The 16,520-nt window shown below is 35.4% G+C and overlaps 1 protein-coding gene across 2 annotated transcripts in view; it reads right to left on the bottom strand.

The window, feature by feature from the left end:
• TAF15 (TATA-box binding protein associated factor 15) overlaps nucleotides 1-16,520 on the bottom strand; it is a 32,284-nt gene that overhangs the window by 2,280 nt on the left and 13,484 nt on the right. For both annotated transcript variants that reach the window (XM_070482810.1, XM_014862238.3), the window contains 9 exons: nucleotides 14,535-14,728; nucleotides 13,390-13,510; nucleotides 6,455-6,489; nucleotides 5,805-5,837; nucleotides 4,484-4,593; nucleotides 3,110-3,239; nucleotides 1,018-1,110; nucleotides 248-329; nucleotides 43-131 (listed from right to left, as the gene is read on the bottom strand). In XM_070482810.1, the coding sequence (XP_070338911.1) occupies nucleotides 43-131; nucleotides 248-329; nucleotides 1,018-1,110; nucleotides 3,110-3,239; nucleotides 4,484-4,593; nucleotides 5,805-5,837; nucleotides 6,455-6,489; nucleotides 13,390-13,510; nucleotides 14,535-14,728 (887 nt within the window). The remainder of the gene's footprint in view (nucleotides 1-42; nucleotides 132-247; nucleotides 330-1,017; nucleotides 1,111-3,109; nucleotides 3,240-4,483; nucleotides 4,594-5,804; nucleotides 5,838-6,454; nucleotides 6,490-13,389; nucleotides 13,511-14,534; nucleotides 14,729-16,520) is intronic.

Genomic DNA, 16,520 nt, shown 5'->3' with positions numbered 1-16,520 from the left:
ACGTAGATGCTGTTAAAAGGCTGATCCAAAGGGCTGACCTACCTCCTCCTGAGGGACGAGAGTCCTCAGGTCTGGGCTCATTGCACTGATTGCAGGAATTCCTTCGAGCAAAGTTCATATTTCCACATGACCTGAGAAAGGAGGAAAAGAAAATACTCAATAGTTTCCAGTGGATTCAGAACCCCCTCTTGTACCCTCCAACCCCAATCCCAACTCCTACTCACACCAAAATAAATGGGATACTTACGGATTAGGGCAAACCCAGTCCCCACTTTTGGGGTCTCCACCTCTCCCCTGAAAGCCTCCACGGCCTCTATATCCTCCACGGCCTGAAGGGAAGTAGGGGGGAGGGGAGAAAAATCAGCAGCAGACGTTAACAAAGCAGAGGAAAAGCACCAGATGAAAGAACAAAGAGCAAGTACCCATCAATAACTGGGCAGCCCCCCCCGCCGCCCAAATAAACTCCTTATGCTAAGACTCTGTGATTGATTTGGGGCTTTACCTAGCAAATGCAGGAAATGTAGAAGACCCCAGGCACACACTACAGGGCAAACAACGCACTAAAAAACTTCAAAGTCCACTTGCTATATACCCTCCTTAGTTTGAGAATCTCTGTGATAAAGGTTAAGTGGGAAGACATATCCCAAATTTAAGGAATTAAATGCAACAGAAATGAAAGAACTGGCAATAACTGTATCAGAGAACTCACAAATTGGTCAGATTAACTACCTAATTAGGTATCATTTAAACAATTGCCTCCTGATTCCCAGGTAAACAACAAACCACTATATAGCTTTCTAAAACGATTTCTAGAACATTCTTCCACTACTTTCTTAGCTATTATGACACCCAATTTACCTAATCTCCTATTCAGTACCTACCTTCACTTTAAGATAGAAGGAAAAAGACCTAGGGGGAGAAAGAGGTTGTAGCAAGTTCACACGATAGAGACAGAACATGGACTAAAATTCAAACCCTTTGTATAATATCCAGGCCTGTGAGCAACAAGTATCTTACCTCGCCGCCCACCTCCACTTCCACCTCCTCTCATAAATTCAGGTCTTCTGGTAGCAAAGGACACTTTGATGATGTTGCCATGGAATTCTTTTCCTAAAAAAAAAAGGAAAACGGTTTTTGAAAAAGTGTTATTCCACTCTTATCAAAAATATAAAACTGTCTTGGAAATTTTCAGTTTCAGAGGAATAACTGACATGTCCTCACAGAAATTCAAACACACTAGTGTTCCCAACAGTCAAAGTAACAGTGCTAAAACATGACACAACCTATTGAATAGAGTACATCTGTCAATGGGAAACAGTCACTTCTTACTAAGCAAAAAAAACCCACATCTGATATTTTAACAGGAAAAAAGCCAAGTGCAGAACAATGTGTGTAATATGCTACCATTTCTGTTTTTAAAGAGAAAGAGCGTGCATGCACGTGTGTGTGCATGTGCATCTGTACCTACACATGCACACACATGCTTGTATATACACTGCCTATTGTGCCTAACTTTCCAAAGAGGAAACGAAATTACTAAGGGTCAAAGATGGAAACGAAACTCACTTTTTGCTATATACTCTTGTTACTGTTTGCAATTTTTTTACCATATGCAAGTAGTATATCGTGAAAAATAATGTGTGCATCGATCATTACTTACATACATGCACACATTCACCTATTCTGCTGCCCCAGGACCTTAGAGACGGGAATTAATTTTTTTACTTTACACTAACAAAAGAAATGACATACAAGGAAAAGGGGCGCAAGGATTCAAAAAATGGTTATAAACCCAGGAGACTCAGCTCCCTGATCAAAGCCCTAATCATTGCGGTTGGCAACTTTCCACGATGTCAGATGTTATGACAAGCACTTTCACACAGGAAGCAATTCATGGATCAGTATTTTAAAAGCTGTAAAAAGACCTGGTAAAATCTGAACTATGAAGTTGGGTTGAAGAGGCTCATATGCCCTGTGGGCAAAGGCACAATAATGTTATGAACATATGAGCAAAAGAAATTGCTTTATGATTCACAGGACTATGAAAAAAGCAGAAAAGTGAGAAGGAATGGACGTAGCCTTCAAGAGCAAAGTGATGGGGCCTGACAGCTCAGTGCAAAAAAATAATAAAAATAAATAATAAATATAGAAATAAAATCTCCATATTTGGAGACAAGGAAAGAGAGAGTACCACAATCTCGTCTTTGAAGAAGTAAAGAAATGCAATTATGTTTTGGAAGACACAGGTGCAATAATCTCAGAACTAGAAGGGACCTCAAGTGTCTGTCAATTCGGAATGGTTAAGTACTTTAGAGACAGTAGAGCGAAACTGCCTGAATTTGAATCCTGACTCTGCCACTTACTCTGTGATCTTGAAAATAACTTAGCTTCTCTATGCCTCAGTTTCATCATCTGTAAAATGGTGGTAATAGGGTGTATGTCTCATAGGGTTACTGTGAAGATCAAACTGAGTGAATGCATGTAAAGCTCTTAGAACTGTGCCTAGCCCACAAACCAGAGTAAACACTATGTTAGTTATTAAATTAGGGTAGGACAAAAACAAATTTATAACAACACGGAGAAATTACTGTGTTAAGTGAAAAAAGCATGAGACACAATTACATTTGGAGTATAATGATAAACTACTTTTAAAATATACTTAAAAAGACTGGAAGGAAACTTAATAAATATTATCAGTGGCTATTTCTGAATAGAGAACTCTGGATGCTTACTCCTTCTACTTTTCTATATTTTCTTATTTTCAGGGAGAAAAAAAGTTTTACTATTTCTTCTAAGTACGTATTAATTTTATATTTGAAGGGAAGTTAATCTAAATTTTAAAAGTATATAGAGTCAACCAGGTCAATCCTCTACATCTCTATCAGGGTGGCCTCAAGCGCAAGGTATGATATAAGGAAACATTCTAGACAAGCAAGGAGAGAGCTCATCTCATTTCTAAAGGTATGTAAAAACTCTGGCCTGTGTTCTTAATAGAATATCTACAAAAGTAAACACGAAAATAACCACTGTCTACCAGGACATATTTTGACTTCAAGATTAGAAAATATTTATCCAAACTGCATGTTGAAACTGTATGAATGAGGTATACCATCAAACCAGTCAATGGCTGCCTTAGCTGAAGGAGGGTCATCAAATGACACTGTTGCCTCCCCTTTTGGTTTCCCTGTGTCCTTGTCTGTGTACAGGTTTATCATTGGTTTTCCAGTCTTCTTGTTTGTCTGAGAAACAAACAAGTTAGTGTTAATATTTTAAGAAAAAGTGATCATGAACCATATAGATAATCAAAGATTTTTTCTTAAAGGAATTCATGTATCCATAATATATAATATATTGTTTTATCTATACATAATTTCTCTAAACCCACAAAAAAAAATGTAGATAATGCTTCATGTAAATACATAACTTGTAAAACATAAAAAAAGGTCAGGAAGAACATTCACCAAACAAATCAACAGATTACTATTAAGGAGTACACAATGGATTTGGCTGGGATGGGAGTGGAAGACAAAGAATTTTTACTTTTCAGAACTGTGTAAATTTTTTAAATATTTCATGTGTGATTAACTTCTTAAGAAATTTTAACTCCCTAAGATTAAAAAAAAAAAAAAAAAAGTAATTCCAGACACCAAAACAAGGACAATTGAGAAATGATTTTAGGTAAATGCTACAATCTACTAACACTGCTCTAAATGCTGCTTTCTAGTTAAAGAGATGAAAAATATATGCACAAAATAATATACAAGACACTTAGGTAAACAATAAACAGTAAGTTACAAAATAAAGCATTAGATATTGGACTAATATGTAGAACAGACATTAAATAACAAAATTAAAAGTTGTTAGTAACAGGGGCCGGCCCTGTGGCCGAGTGGGTAAGTTCCCACGCTCCACTTTGGCAGCCCAGGGTTTCACTGGTGCAGATCCTGGGCGCGTACATGGCACCACTCATCAGGCTATGCTGAGGTGGCATCCCACATAGCACAAGAAGGACCTACAACTACAATATACAACTACGTACTGGGGGGCTTTGGGAAGAAGAAAAGGGGGGGAAAAAGGAAGACTGGCAACAGTTAGCTCAGGCGCCAATCTTTAAAAAAAAAAAAAAAAGTTGCTAGTAACAACTTGAGTTTGCACATACTGGCATTTCAGAATCTATAAAATGTTCTCATAATCTCATTCAGTTCTCACAATTTTAGGAGCTAAGCAGAGACTACTTTCATAGCCCTAAGACTGAAAGCTAAAGCTATGAAAGGCTGTGGAAGGATAACCACAAACAAGGAATAAAATCTTCATGTATTTAGCACATTTACCAAAGGCCAACAGACCTGAGTGAACATATGCATCAGGGAATTTAAAGAGACAAGCATTACTAGAATACGGGCTTATTATGTAACCTATGTATCTTAACCAGAATCTGTTAATAATTATGAGATTTTCAACATAAGCCATACTTTTTACTCACCTTGATAATTCCTATCTGTTTAAAGAACTCCCCCACTTGATCTGTGGACACACCCTCCCCAAGTCCTTGCACAAAGATTGTGTTGTTATCTGAATTATCAGATTCTGAATCTAAGGGGAAAAAAATTACAGTTAATTTTATATTTCTTGGTTTTACTACATCCTATTTAGTAATCAAGAACAATAATTCATTGTCCAACATTCAACTGTTTCTATGACCAAAAGGAAAAAGGACCAATATACAAAAAATCTTATATAACATGCAAAGTGGTCATAATAGTTATTTCATAATAGATCAATTCTTACAACTAAATTTCAGGTAAAGTAGACCAAGTCCACACTATATGAAATACATAGACAAATTAAGCAAGGTCTCAAAAATCTCACTCTTCAGATTCAGATACAAGACTAGAGCTCATGAAGAGATGAAGAAAATTAGTATAAATTAGCATTCCTTTCTTTGGAAAGTCTTAATTACGGCTAATCAATACTTTTAAGGCTCTCTAATAGAAAATTCCCCAAATCTGACACTTTGGACTCCAAAGCAGGCCAAGCAGAATTGCTGGTTTCCCGTTCATTGCAATAAGCTTGTATATACCAGAGGGTAGGGGCACCTCGACACACACCTTACCTTACATGCACACTTTTGGATTAGTACAACAAAGTAAGAAAGATGTACAAAAATTCAGTCCATCAAGGCATAATTCAGAAATTGCCATCCATATAGAATACTTTGGCATCTTAATAAAAACAAAAGTTCTGATTTCAATATATATTAAATGTTTTTGGCTCAAATAGATTTTTAATCTCTAAATCTACACTTTTAAAAGGCTCCAGGTAGCCTTGAATTTCATTTAAAAATAAAAAGCCACATGAAATTAGTGACCTCTGCCCAGAGTAAGACAATTCATTCACGTATGAATTTAAGTTTCTTAGGCCCACTAAGCAGACTACCAATCCAATGTAATATTTTCATAAACACAGCTTTTCTAACTCCCCAATGATACCAATTCTCTCAAATCTGATTTGTAGTAATTAAATACTGCTAATTAGCAGTACAAAATCAAGTACTATTTCTTCACAAAAGACAAAGCAGAGCTTGGGAAAGCAAACACCCAACTGTCCCCAGCAAACTTTACAATCAATCCCCCTAAAGTTTTCTCTGGTATGTCTTTAGAAGTCAAGTTCCCCAGTTCTGGCAGCACTATCAAATTAAATCTTCCTCTTGTACTAACTCCTCCAAAGAGACACACTTTTCCCTAGGAAAAATGGAAAACTAACATTCTTTTAATGGCAAAGTCACAAACTACCATAAAGCTTACCAGCATCTGGTCTGGGTCCATAATCCCTGTGACCTAAGGAAAAAGAAAAGAAAAAGAAAAAGAAAGCTATTTAAGGCAACTCATTAGAAATCATTTAAAAATAGTAATAATAACCAAGCCATGAAAAGACAATATTTCCAAAATCCTTGAAAGTCAACCATCACAGATTTACAAAGTAAATATATAAATTAAGTGTTATTAAAAGTTTAAGAAATCAAGATGAATTTCACTATTTCCTTAAACTTGTCCCAGACGGCACCAGCCACTTTGGCAGTATGCTTGTATCACTTTTGTTAAGCTCTGGTTGTGAAGGCTGATTGGAAAACCCTAATAATTAAACAACACCATGTCAGCTACCTTTATTAAGAAATGTACTGTCAAAATCCAGTGAAGCTCTCATTCATTGGTCACCACAGACTCTTTCATGCAAATTCACTGTGTAGAAACCCATTGGACTGTTTGAGATCAACTTTAGCTTTTTAATGTTTTGAGATATATATATGTGTATATATATAATTTTTTTTAAAGCACACAACACACACCAGCCTCAACAGAATAAGAAAGGGCTTAGACTGCGTCTGCGGGATATTGGTGGCTTTTAGATTTATATAGCATTTCCACTGAAACATTTTGGGATACTCAGCACTTACCACCAAAATTTTTGAAGCCACCGCGGTCACCACCACTGCAGAGGAAAAATTGAAGAAATGATTTCTTCCTTAAGTCTCTAATGTGCTGAGCCCTGGGCTCAATCTACACTTAACTCTCACAAGTAGAGTGCCTAGGAAAACAGTAGCACCTCTAACTTTCCAGTAAATTCCATTTCATAGACTTCAAAATGTTGTTTTCACCTAAGTGTTTTCCCGAGGATCTATTTCCACAAGGGTGCCTTTCAAGCCTATTGCAGAACATATCTAACATATTCTTATTTTCAAATCTTCCCAACCCCAAGCCAAAGGCACTATTCTAATCATAACTTAAAGCTGGAGCACAGCACAAAGAATGCTAAACTAGAGCAAACATTCTTTCCAAGGGAATATTTTTTTTAAATATGAGAAAAAGGAAAAAAAAACTAGAAGAACAATACAAAACAAGGTTAAGATTTGGATAGCAGAATGGGAGAGGTAAGATCTTGAGTACTATGTTCTATCGTGATACCAAATAGCGGGTTTTATGAGATGAAGGAAAAAAGTGAGGTACAGATATACATAAAAGTGAGCCTGAATGAAAGCAGTATTAAAATTCAAATCATTCAGAAATCTGATAAAATGAGCACTAAAAGAGAGAATAACTTAAATTGCCCTCCTACTCCATACCCACCGTAATATATTAGATCTCTTCACATGAAAGCTACTGAGATTCATGCTGCCAAATGCTCTGTACACCAATCAGTAGACCATGTCAGAGACACAATGCAATACACTCCAATACTGCAGCTCCCCACAAGAAAATGACTTTATTTGGCAAATTTCCACTGCCAGATAAGTCAGTGGTCCTTGTGTGCATAGCTTCATGTATGAAATCTAAGATCTCTCTTATCAAGAAACTCTTTAAATATTCATACATTAAAAGTTTGTTTCTCTTGACTGAATTACATACTTCTCTATGATTCATGAGCTGACATGGAAAATAAAAACACAAAGTTTTCAAATGGTGATATCAAATCTTCTACTACTACTAATATTCTTCTACTATACCTCAAGAAACTAATCCAATATACTAATATCTCTTCACTGCTTAAAAGCCTCTATTTTAGCAATAACCCTGCCCTCTAGATGGCTTTTCTGAGCCATCCGGAGAAAAACCAATCTAAAAGAGAAAGCATTCTTCCTTTAAAATAAGCCTATTCTATCTTGACATAAAAAATTCTCCCTTGCAACCGGTTTAGGTATAGAAACATGCATCCTAATTTCTTACTAATTTTTATTTGATTTCCAGGAAGCCTAAAAAGGAGAATAAGGCTATTTGAAGGCTATGTAGAAAATGTGAAGCCCAGGTTCTTCACATACATACAGTTTCCTACTGAGTCGCTAAGACTTTCAGAACATTACCTAAGCCCTTCCTACACTTTTAAATGACCTGTATATCACTGCCTAACTGTTTAAGAAAGGGAAGCCAACAGAGTTCTTGAGGTTAAACTGCTAAAAATCTTATTACTAGAAACCAAGATATCTCAGGTTTCCTCAAAGATGATCATGAGAACTCCAAAAAATGATAAAAGAACTAGTGAAAATATTAAGCTCACATTCCTATAGCAGGAGATTAAAGTCCTCAGGATAAAGTAGATTTTTTAAACAGGAAATTTTCACAAGTAAGTGCTGGAAGAGATATCTCTTAAAGATTTTACTGTTATCTTAACCCAGTACCAAATTGTTTATCTGGCCACAATGGAGGGAAAATACGAAATTTCATACATGAGCTAGTTCCTATATCTATTCTGACCAGCAATATATCTTTGAACAATAAAAAAAAGGAGCATAGCCCTGCAAAATAAAAAGGATACAAAACAAATGACATTTGAATAGGTTTATAATTTCCTATTCCTCCATACAATGACATTTTAACTTAAGTCATCTTTACTGAGCATTTGCTTTGAAAATACAGCAGCTGAAGATTTCAACACAATAGCTATAAATATGGAAACATCACAGTGCATTCGAACAAGCACTGGTCTTCAAACTAAGAGACTAAGGATATAGTCTTTAACTGTCACTAATCAATCGTGAAAATTTGGACAAGTCAGTAATACTCCCTAGGGTTCAGTTTCCTCCTTCACGAAATAAGGGTTTACATCCTTACGACTCAAAAAGTGGTCTATGGAACAGCAGCATAGGCAGAGCTTGCGAGCAGCTCACAAGCAGGATCTCAGGCCTCACCCCAGATTTACTGAATCAGCATCTGCATTTTAATACTATCCCCAAAGAGTTCAAATGTACGTTATAGTTAGAGAAGCACTAGTCTAAATGATCTATAATTCTGTGAAGCTTTCTTTCAAGTTCCAATGTTTCAATCATTTTTCTCTTTCCTTATTAGAAAATTCCATATTAATTAGTTATATTACAATCCTTTATTAGGAAATTTATTATATTAAATATAGGAGATAAACTTCAAGTAGTACTAACAAACATTAATAGAAGATGGGCTTGTGGTTAAGAATCTTTCCCTCAAACCTGCAGTCAAGTTATGAGTCCCTTTTCCATATGCTAAGGCCTCACTAGCAAATTAAGACACAAGGGTATGTGAACATCTATTAGTCAAGATGTTTCCACAACAAATTTGTTTTCCTCCCAGAAAAAGCACCAAAATTGTACACATAAAGCATTCCTGAAGTAAGGAGATTTTAAGTAGAGGTATTTACTAGAGTAGAGACATAACATAAGCTCATTCAAATTTACGGCTGAGTGCCCCCTGCATAAGGAAACCAGTTGTGTATTCTTGACTTAACTATAGAAATGGTTGTCCCAAGTTCAAACCCACAATAAGCAGCCTGCCCCAGGGTAGGCTGAGGGTTCTTTCACTGTTACAGCATTACATATTTAGAGGAGAAGAGAGTCAGATTTAATCTCAGGTGCTTGTCAACAAAGAAAAAGCTCTTTGACAGAATCTCTATTTCCAAAATTTAATTTTAAAAAATCTAAATATATACATATATTCAAGGACTAAAACTGCCAAGTAAAAGGACAATGCAGGAATCTTTATTCCAAGAAAATTCACTATCTAGAGAGAAAATGGGACTTAACTAAAAGTTGAAAAAGATTAGTTTTTTAAAAAACTGTGCTACGTTTGAATTTTCATGCTAGTAAATCCAGAGTACAATTTTTTGGGTATGAAGAAGACTAATATTAATTCCAAATGTAAATGACTCAACGGATTTAAATACCATCTCAGTAGTAGCTGTACTTATGTTTTATTCCCTCCTATGTCTTATATATATACAGTAAGAAGGATTTCTAGATTCAGCATTTACCAACATTTCAGGAAGCCAAGAATCTATCATTCTAGAGCTACACTGTCCAGTACAGTATTCACTAGCCACATGTGGCTGTTGACCATTTGAAATGCGGATAGCCAAAACTGAGATGTACTCTAAATGTAAACTACAAAATGGATTTCAAAGTCTTAGTATGAAAAAACGAATGTACAGTATCTCCATAATTTTTTTAACGATTAATGCTAAAATATTTTGGATATACTAGAGTAAATAAAATATATTACTAAAATTAGTTTCACCTGTTCACTTTTTTTTGATGTGGCTACTAGAAAATTTTAAATTACATATGTGGCTCACATTTGTGACCCACATTATATTTCTATTGGGCAGTGTTGTTCTAGACTATTACCAGAACATATGCACATTTTTAAGGAAGCTAATCAAAATCTCTTGTAAGAAGACAGTCAAAATTCAAGATAACTTTTCTTAGGCTTGAGATATGAAAGCCTGAAACAGGACCCAGCCCCATGGCGTAGTGGTTAAGTTCAGTACAGTCTGCTTCAGTGGCCCGGGTTCACAGGTTCAGATCCCAGGCGCAGACCTACACCCCTCGTCAGCCATGCTGTAGTGGAAACCCACACACAAAAAAGAGAAAGATTGGCACAGATGTTAGCTCAGGGCTAATCTTCCTCAAGCAAAAAAAAAGAGGAAGATAGGCAACAGATGTTAGCTAAGGTGAATATTCCTCAGCAAAAACAAAAAGAAAAACAGTGAAAACTTAAGCTATAAACTGAGACTATATCTGCAACATGGAAAACTGAAAAGGAATTAGTATCTATACCACATAAATAACTGCTAGAAATAAATTTTAAAAAAATAAATAATTAAAGCCTCAAATAGCTACTTTAACTTGATGATATAGTAATAATGAAAACAAGTTATCTTTGAAGTTCTGGCAATTTTGCAGTGCATTCATCACGATGCTGAAGTTAAATACACTGAGAGAATTTACAGCCTTAAGCTTCTAGTCCACTTAGAGGTCAGTGATCAGTTTTAGACAATAATTAGAAATTCAATCTTTTGTGTTGCAACTACTTCGTCAAAGAAAAACATTGTTTCCTATAGTCCCTATAATCTTCACATGTTTCTATTCCATATTTGAAAAGCTGGCAGCTTCCATGTGGTCTGAACTCCTCCTCCAGTCAAGCAATTATACAACCTGAGTCTAGGAAACATCCCATCCTTTACCACACATCACACCCTCACCCACAAACTATGTCCCTTCTTCTTTAAATAGAAACCCAACTAATGCCAGATATTCTTCCCCAAAAGGATCATATTTTCAACACTGCTATTTTTAAGTAAGATGATTAGAAACACAAATGGGAGTGTTGATGAAGACTAACAAAAAATGTTTGGGTATTTTTGGTATTTAAATCTAAAACCAACTGTGAAAAAAAACCCTGAAACTGTGCATTTTTATTTGAATTCAAAACACTTTACCCCTATAAATGAGCTAGAAATCACATCTTGAGCAAGATATTGTAACACATGAAAATTATATGAACATCAAATTTCAGTATCCATAAACGAAGTTTTATCGGAACACAACCACATCTATTTATTTATATATTGTCTATGGATGCTTTGGCGCTACAAGAGCAGAGTTGAGTAGTTGCAACAGAAACCACATGGCCAGCAAACCCTATTTACTATGTGGTCTTTCACATGAAAAGTTTGCCCACCCAAGATAGTAATCATCATCATCCATATGGATTTCTAAAAAAGGCCCTTCATGAACATTCCATTCCGAGGCGGGTAGGGAATAGAGACTAACTGGGCAGGATCCCTCCCCAAAAAAATACCCTGAGCTGAACCAGATCAGCACCATTTTGACCTAATATATATTATATATGAGCTTCTCTAAAAGACTTTGTTGGAAGAGGTTCTATGGCTAAATAAAAAGATTTGGAATGAAAAACTGAGTTCATGATTCAGCATCTGGGCCAAAAATTATACTGAAATATGTTGCCAACAAGGTAATAAACGTACTTAAAAATGGGACTCCCAGGGCGGTTAAGGTATGGACCTTCCCTCCTTTATCAGGAGGCTCATTCGAGGTCCTCTCAAGTCTCTGCTTCTAATGAGTCATCTCAAAGAAAAAAGCATACTTTTAAAAACTTCCCTACCCTCTTCCCTCTGAAAAGTGGGATTCTACCACTCTCAGTCAGACACTGTCATAGTTTAATAGATAATCTATAGGATATAACTTCCTTATGAAGAAAATTAAACCTATGATATATTGTAAAATGTATAGCATTCCAAGGCAGCCAATTATCTAAATATATTAAGTGGAAAATTAAAAATATCTGTTGGTTATCTTGTTTGGGATTCTATTTGAGGTAAGAGAGAGGCTACTAGGTAGAGAGTAAGCACTTTCCATTGTTCCTTTATATCCACGTGATGGTGGACTGCTTTCTTTGATAATAAAGAGGCATACAATATATTTGTTTTACTTTAGTAAACTGACTGGCTATCAATCAAAAGACTTTTAATGTTCAAGTCTTATAAATGCTTATCAAATACGTTTAGACTTTAGTTTTGCCATATCAAAGTACTATACACTAAATATAAAGAAAACACAAGTCAGTGAGATCAAATTCCTGGCTCACTTGAAGAAATAACAGTGCTTTATGTAACTGGCTTTGTTTCTCAGGTCACCTTAGAGGACAGACACTTAGTCCCTAAGGAGCAAAAGTGTGAACTGGTACTGACGTATTATTATTAAGCGTCAATTAACAGGCCACTGACAATTCAATTCTCGAGGAACACACATTATCTTGTAAGCCTATGTATTTTATACACAAATTTGCAACCTGCAAACCTCATCTGAGGACAATAAATGTCAACTACTTTTTAATTCTTGTTTTTAGGGCCAAAGTGCCAAATTTATAGATAGATTTAAAAGTAATTTAAAACCAGTTTTCATAACATATGCCATAAGTAAATATCAAAACCTGATAACACTAGCAATGGAGAAAAGGAAAGCTGAATTAAAAAGTCATTCCTTTTCCACAGCTTAGTCCAGACAAAATACACAATAGGAAGTGATGTTGCACTAATTATTTCAATAATTATTTACTTAAGAAGGAGAACAAAATAGTTCAGTTACATAAAATCTTTCTTTCATTTGCCTACCCCACCTTTATACTTTGTTACTGCCTCCTAATATTTTCCCTTCCCAACAGTATTCAAGATTAAGAAATGGCCTCGCTGCCCCCAAACTAGAATTAACTTACCTTTTATTTTTTACATACAAAACACTTGGGTTTCCCAGAGTCATCTGTTAAAGGAGTTTAGATTCTACAGCTCTGGCAGGAAAACATAGGTAAGTGGTTTAACCACAACCAGAGTAAGGGACTTTACTGGTGTTTACTACACACCATATAAACTAACTGCTAATCAGCCTATTCTGAGGTAATTTATGTGACATCTTAAGACAAAATAAATTTTGAATTTCTGCCCTCTTCTCTACAACATCATCTCTTTTACAAGCCTCTTAAACTAAAGTAGATGCTCGAATCAAACCAGCTAAGTAATAACAACAAAAAAAAAAAGAAGAAGAAATGTAAACATCTATACTGAAATACTTACCTTGATCCTGTCATAGGACCTCTTCCATCCTTGTCATATCCCCCACGCCCTCTACCTCCTCCCTGTGACCCGCCATATCCTCTATTATCTTCTCCATACCTACTCACATCACGACGGTCATCTATAAAAAGGAAATAATACACACATAAATAAATAACCATTGCCATTTCTGACAAAGGCTTCCCATAACATAATCTTAAACGGCTCTTTAGGTCACCTATGTCCTTTGGAAAACGGCACAAGCGCACAGATTGCAAAGGCAAGTCATCATAAAACCATCTGGAATTAAATGTGTTTGAGAATTATATCTGTGTCAAATTCCATTCTGCTAATAACACCATTTGGATATCACCATTTGATGTGATGGTGATATGGAAGAGTCTGAATCAAAGTACAACATTAGGTACCAAACCCTAATAAATTAGATGAAAAGCATAACCCTAATCTTAGAAGTTACTATTTTCTTTACCTCAAAAACATTTAAATGTAAATCAAGCTTTGACAAAGAATAACTGGATTTTCAAACTAAGAGATACTCAGTGAATACATTCAATGAGCAAGACACTCAATGAATGAGCTTCCACTTTTACTCATTCATTTATTCATTCAATTACTCAACAAATATTTACTGAGCATTTACTATTAACCAAGCCCTATACTAGGTAATGAAGGTACAAAAATGACTAAGACAGGACCTTCGCTCTTGAGACATTCATTTTCATGGCATGGAGAGATTCCTACATATCAGTGGTATACACAAAGTGCTATAGGAAAACAAGAGGAAAGAATGTCCTTTTTAGATGAGGTTAGAGAAGGCTAATACAAGATCATAATTTCCCCAAATCAAGTATACCACCACTACCAAATGAACTAGTAGCAAGAGCACTGTCAAACAGAGTTGACAGAGACAACAAAGGAAATTGATTTAAACAGTCATTGAAAAGTCACATAACTATTTGGCAGTCTCCAAGAAGTTTAGAAACAGAAATCTAATAAATTAGTTTTGATGGCCATGAGAGAAAATATATGTTCAGGGTTACTCCAAATTTTTACAAACAGTAGAACTACGTGGTCTTTTAATACAAAGTTCAATATACAAATAATTCTATGAAGAAAGAAAAAAAATACAGGTCAATCTATCTTACCTTGTGTGTGGTGGCTGTAATTTTCCCTTTGTGAATGGTAGGACTGCTGGTTTTGATTATAGGAATCATGCTGTTGGTCATAATTTGACTGTTCATCATATGAACCTTGATGTTGATCATAGCCCGACTGCTGGTCATACGAATCTTGTTGACCATAGTCTGACTGGTCATACGAAGGCGCTCTTCCACCTTGGCTAAAGAGAAACAAAGAACTTAAGAAATTTTACAAAATGATTATGTTTACTATAGCAAGTTGACTGAGACTGATATAAGAGGCCTGAGCAGCTAGACCTCAACCATATTTACTACTACTTTCTGCTGGGAATCATTTAGCTGTTTTATTTTACAAAATTTCCTTATCACCAATGGAATGATCTTCAAACAACTATTTCACTATCATTGAAGAGAGGCCACATTATGAGAAAAACCACATGCAACTTTGAAAACTGTAGTGAAGCAAAAAAAAAAAAAATCACTATGGGGGGCTGGCCCCATGGTCGAGTGGTTGAGTTCGCGCGCTCTGCTGCAGGCGGCCCAGTGTTTCGTTGGTTCGAATCCTGGGCGCGGACATGGCACTGCTCATCAAACCACGCTGAGGCGGTGTCCCACATGCCACAACTAGAAGGACCCACAGCGAAGAATATACAACTATGTACTGGAGGGCTTTGGGAAGAAAAAGGAAAAAATAAAATCTTAGAGAAAAAAAAAAAAATCACTATGGTTTTTACCATCTCCTTGAATTGAAAAAAATTTAAAAGTGTCACAGAGTACAGTAATATGTCTGATTCTTTTAACAAACACGCCACTGCAAGTGCTGACTCCTTTTAAGAGTTACCTTGAAAGGCTCTATTTCCCATAACAATAAAGTTATCTCATAATATTTTGGGAACTATTTTTTTATAATTATCTTTAGAATCTACAGTACATTCTTCTAGATATCTTCAATGATAGTAAATTTTAGAAAACAGTAATAAATCATTCATTTTTAGTCTGCTGAGTAAGAGAAAGGAACTTGCTTTGTGATGTCATTTTTTATCTGAAAAGAAATCTGACTACCAGATAACAAGACTGCTTTCTTAATACCTCTGGCAATTCAAAAAGAAAATTCTAAGTTATGTTCTCAGCAATATGACTATAATTACCTGCTCTCAGGATGGGAATGTTGAAACACTTAATTAGATTTGAGTTCTAATGTTTACTTCAAAAAAAGGAAACAAAAAAGGTCTCATAACTTAATAGTTACATCTTGTTCCACATTAGATGATCAAAATAATCTAATAAAGATCGCTATGTTCCCCAACTTCCGTCTCAAAGCACATCACCACAACAATGGTCAAAAATTCTAGCACCTCACTTTAAAATGGTTGTCAAACCAGATCTAACATTTCTCTTTGGAGTTATACGTCATGCTTCCAAAACTGCATCCTTACTAAAGGATTCTCCTTAACTAACCAACAGGGCTTAGAGTCATTCTTTCTAGTGTAACATGCTTTCTGGATATTATTCCCTATACGTGTACTCCATGTTCTACTTTTCAAATCACTCTCATATCTCTAAGACTGATAATTTGACCTCACAGATCTTTCCCCAATGTGTTTATTTAATTGAATTTCACTTAGAATAATTCTCTTCACTGTAGATAGAAAATAGTAATGATCTCAATTTCTGTCTCATTTTTTAGCTGTGTAACTTGACAGGCTATATCATCTTAACGGCTTCTCTTTACCACTTTAAGATGGAGATAAATACTGACACTATTTCACAGTGGTGTTTACGAATCAATTAAATTAAGGAATGTAAAAGCATTTCACAAAATGTAAAGCACAATAAAAAAAAGTTGCTACTATTAAAATTAATAATAAGTACAGACTCCTCAAATCTAAAAACTAAAAAAACTATAAAACCTATAAACTTTCTGGTAAACATTCGCCTACCTATATTAACAAATAAAACATATTTTAGGGTATCTGAAATATGTGGATAGGT

Source organism: Equus asinus, chromosome 13, assembly GCF_041296235.1.
Source record: "Equus asinus isolate D_3611 breed Donkey chromosome 13, EquAss-T2T_v2, whole genome shotgun sequence".
Classification (NCBI taxonomy): Eukaryota; Metazoa; Chordata; class Mammalia; order Perissodactyla; family Equidae; genus Equus; species Equus asinus.
Note: the sequence above shows the minus strand (reverse complement) of the source record. Positions and strands in the feature narration are given on the sequence as shown.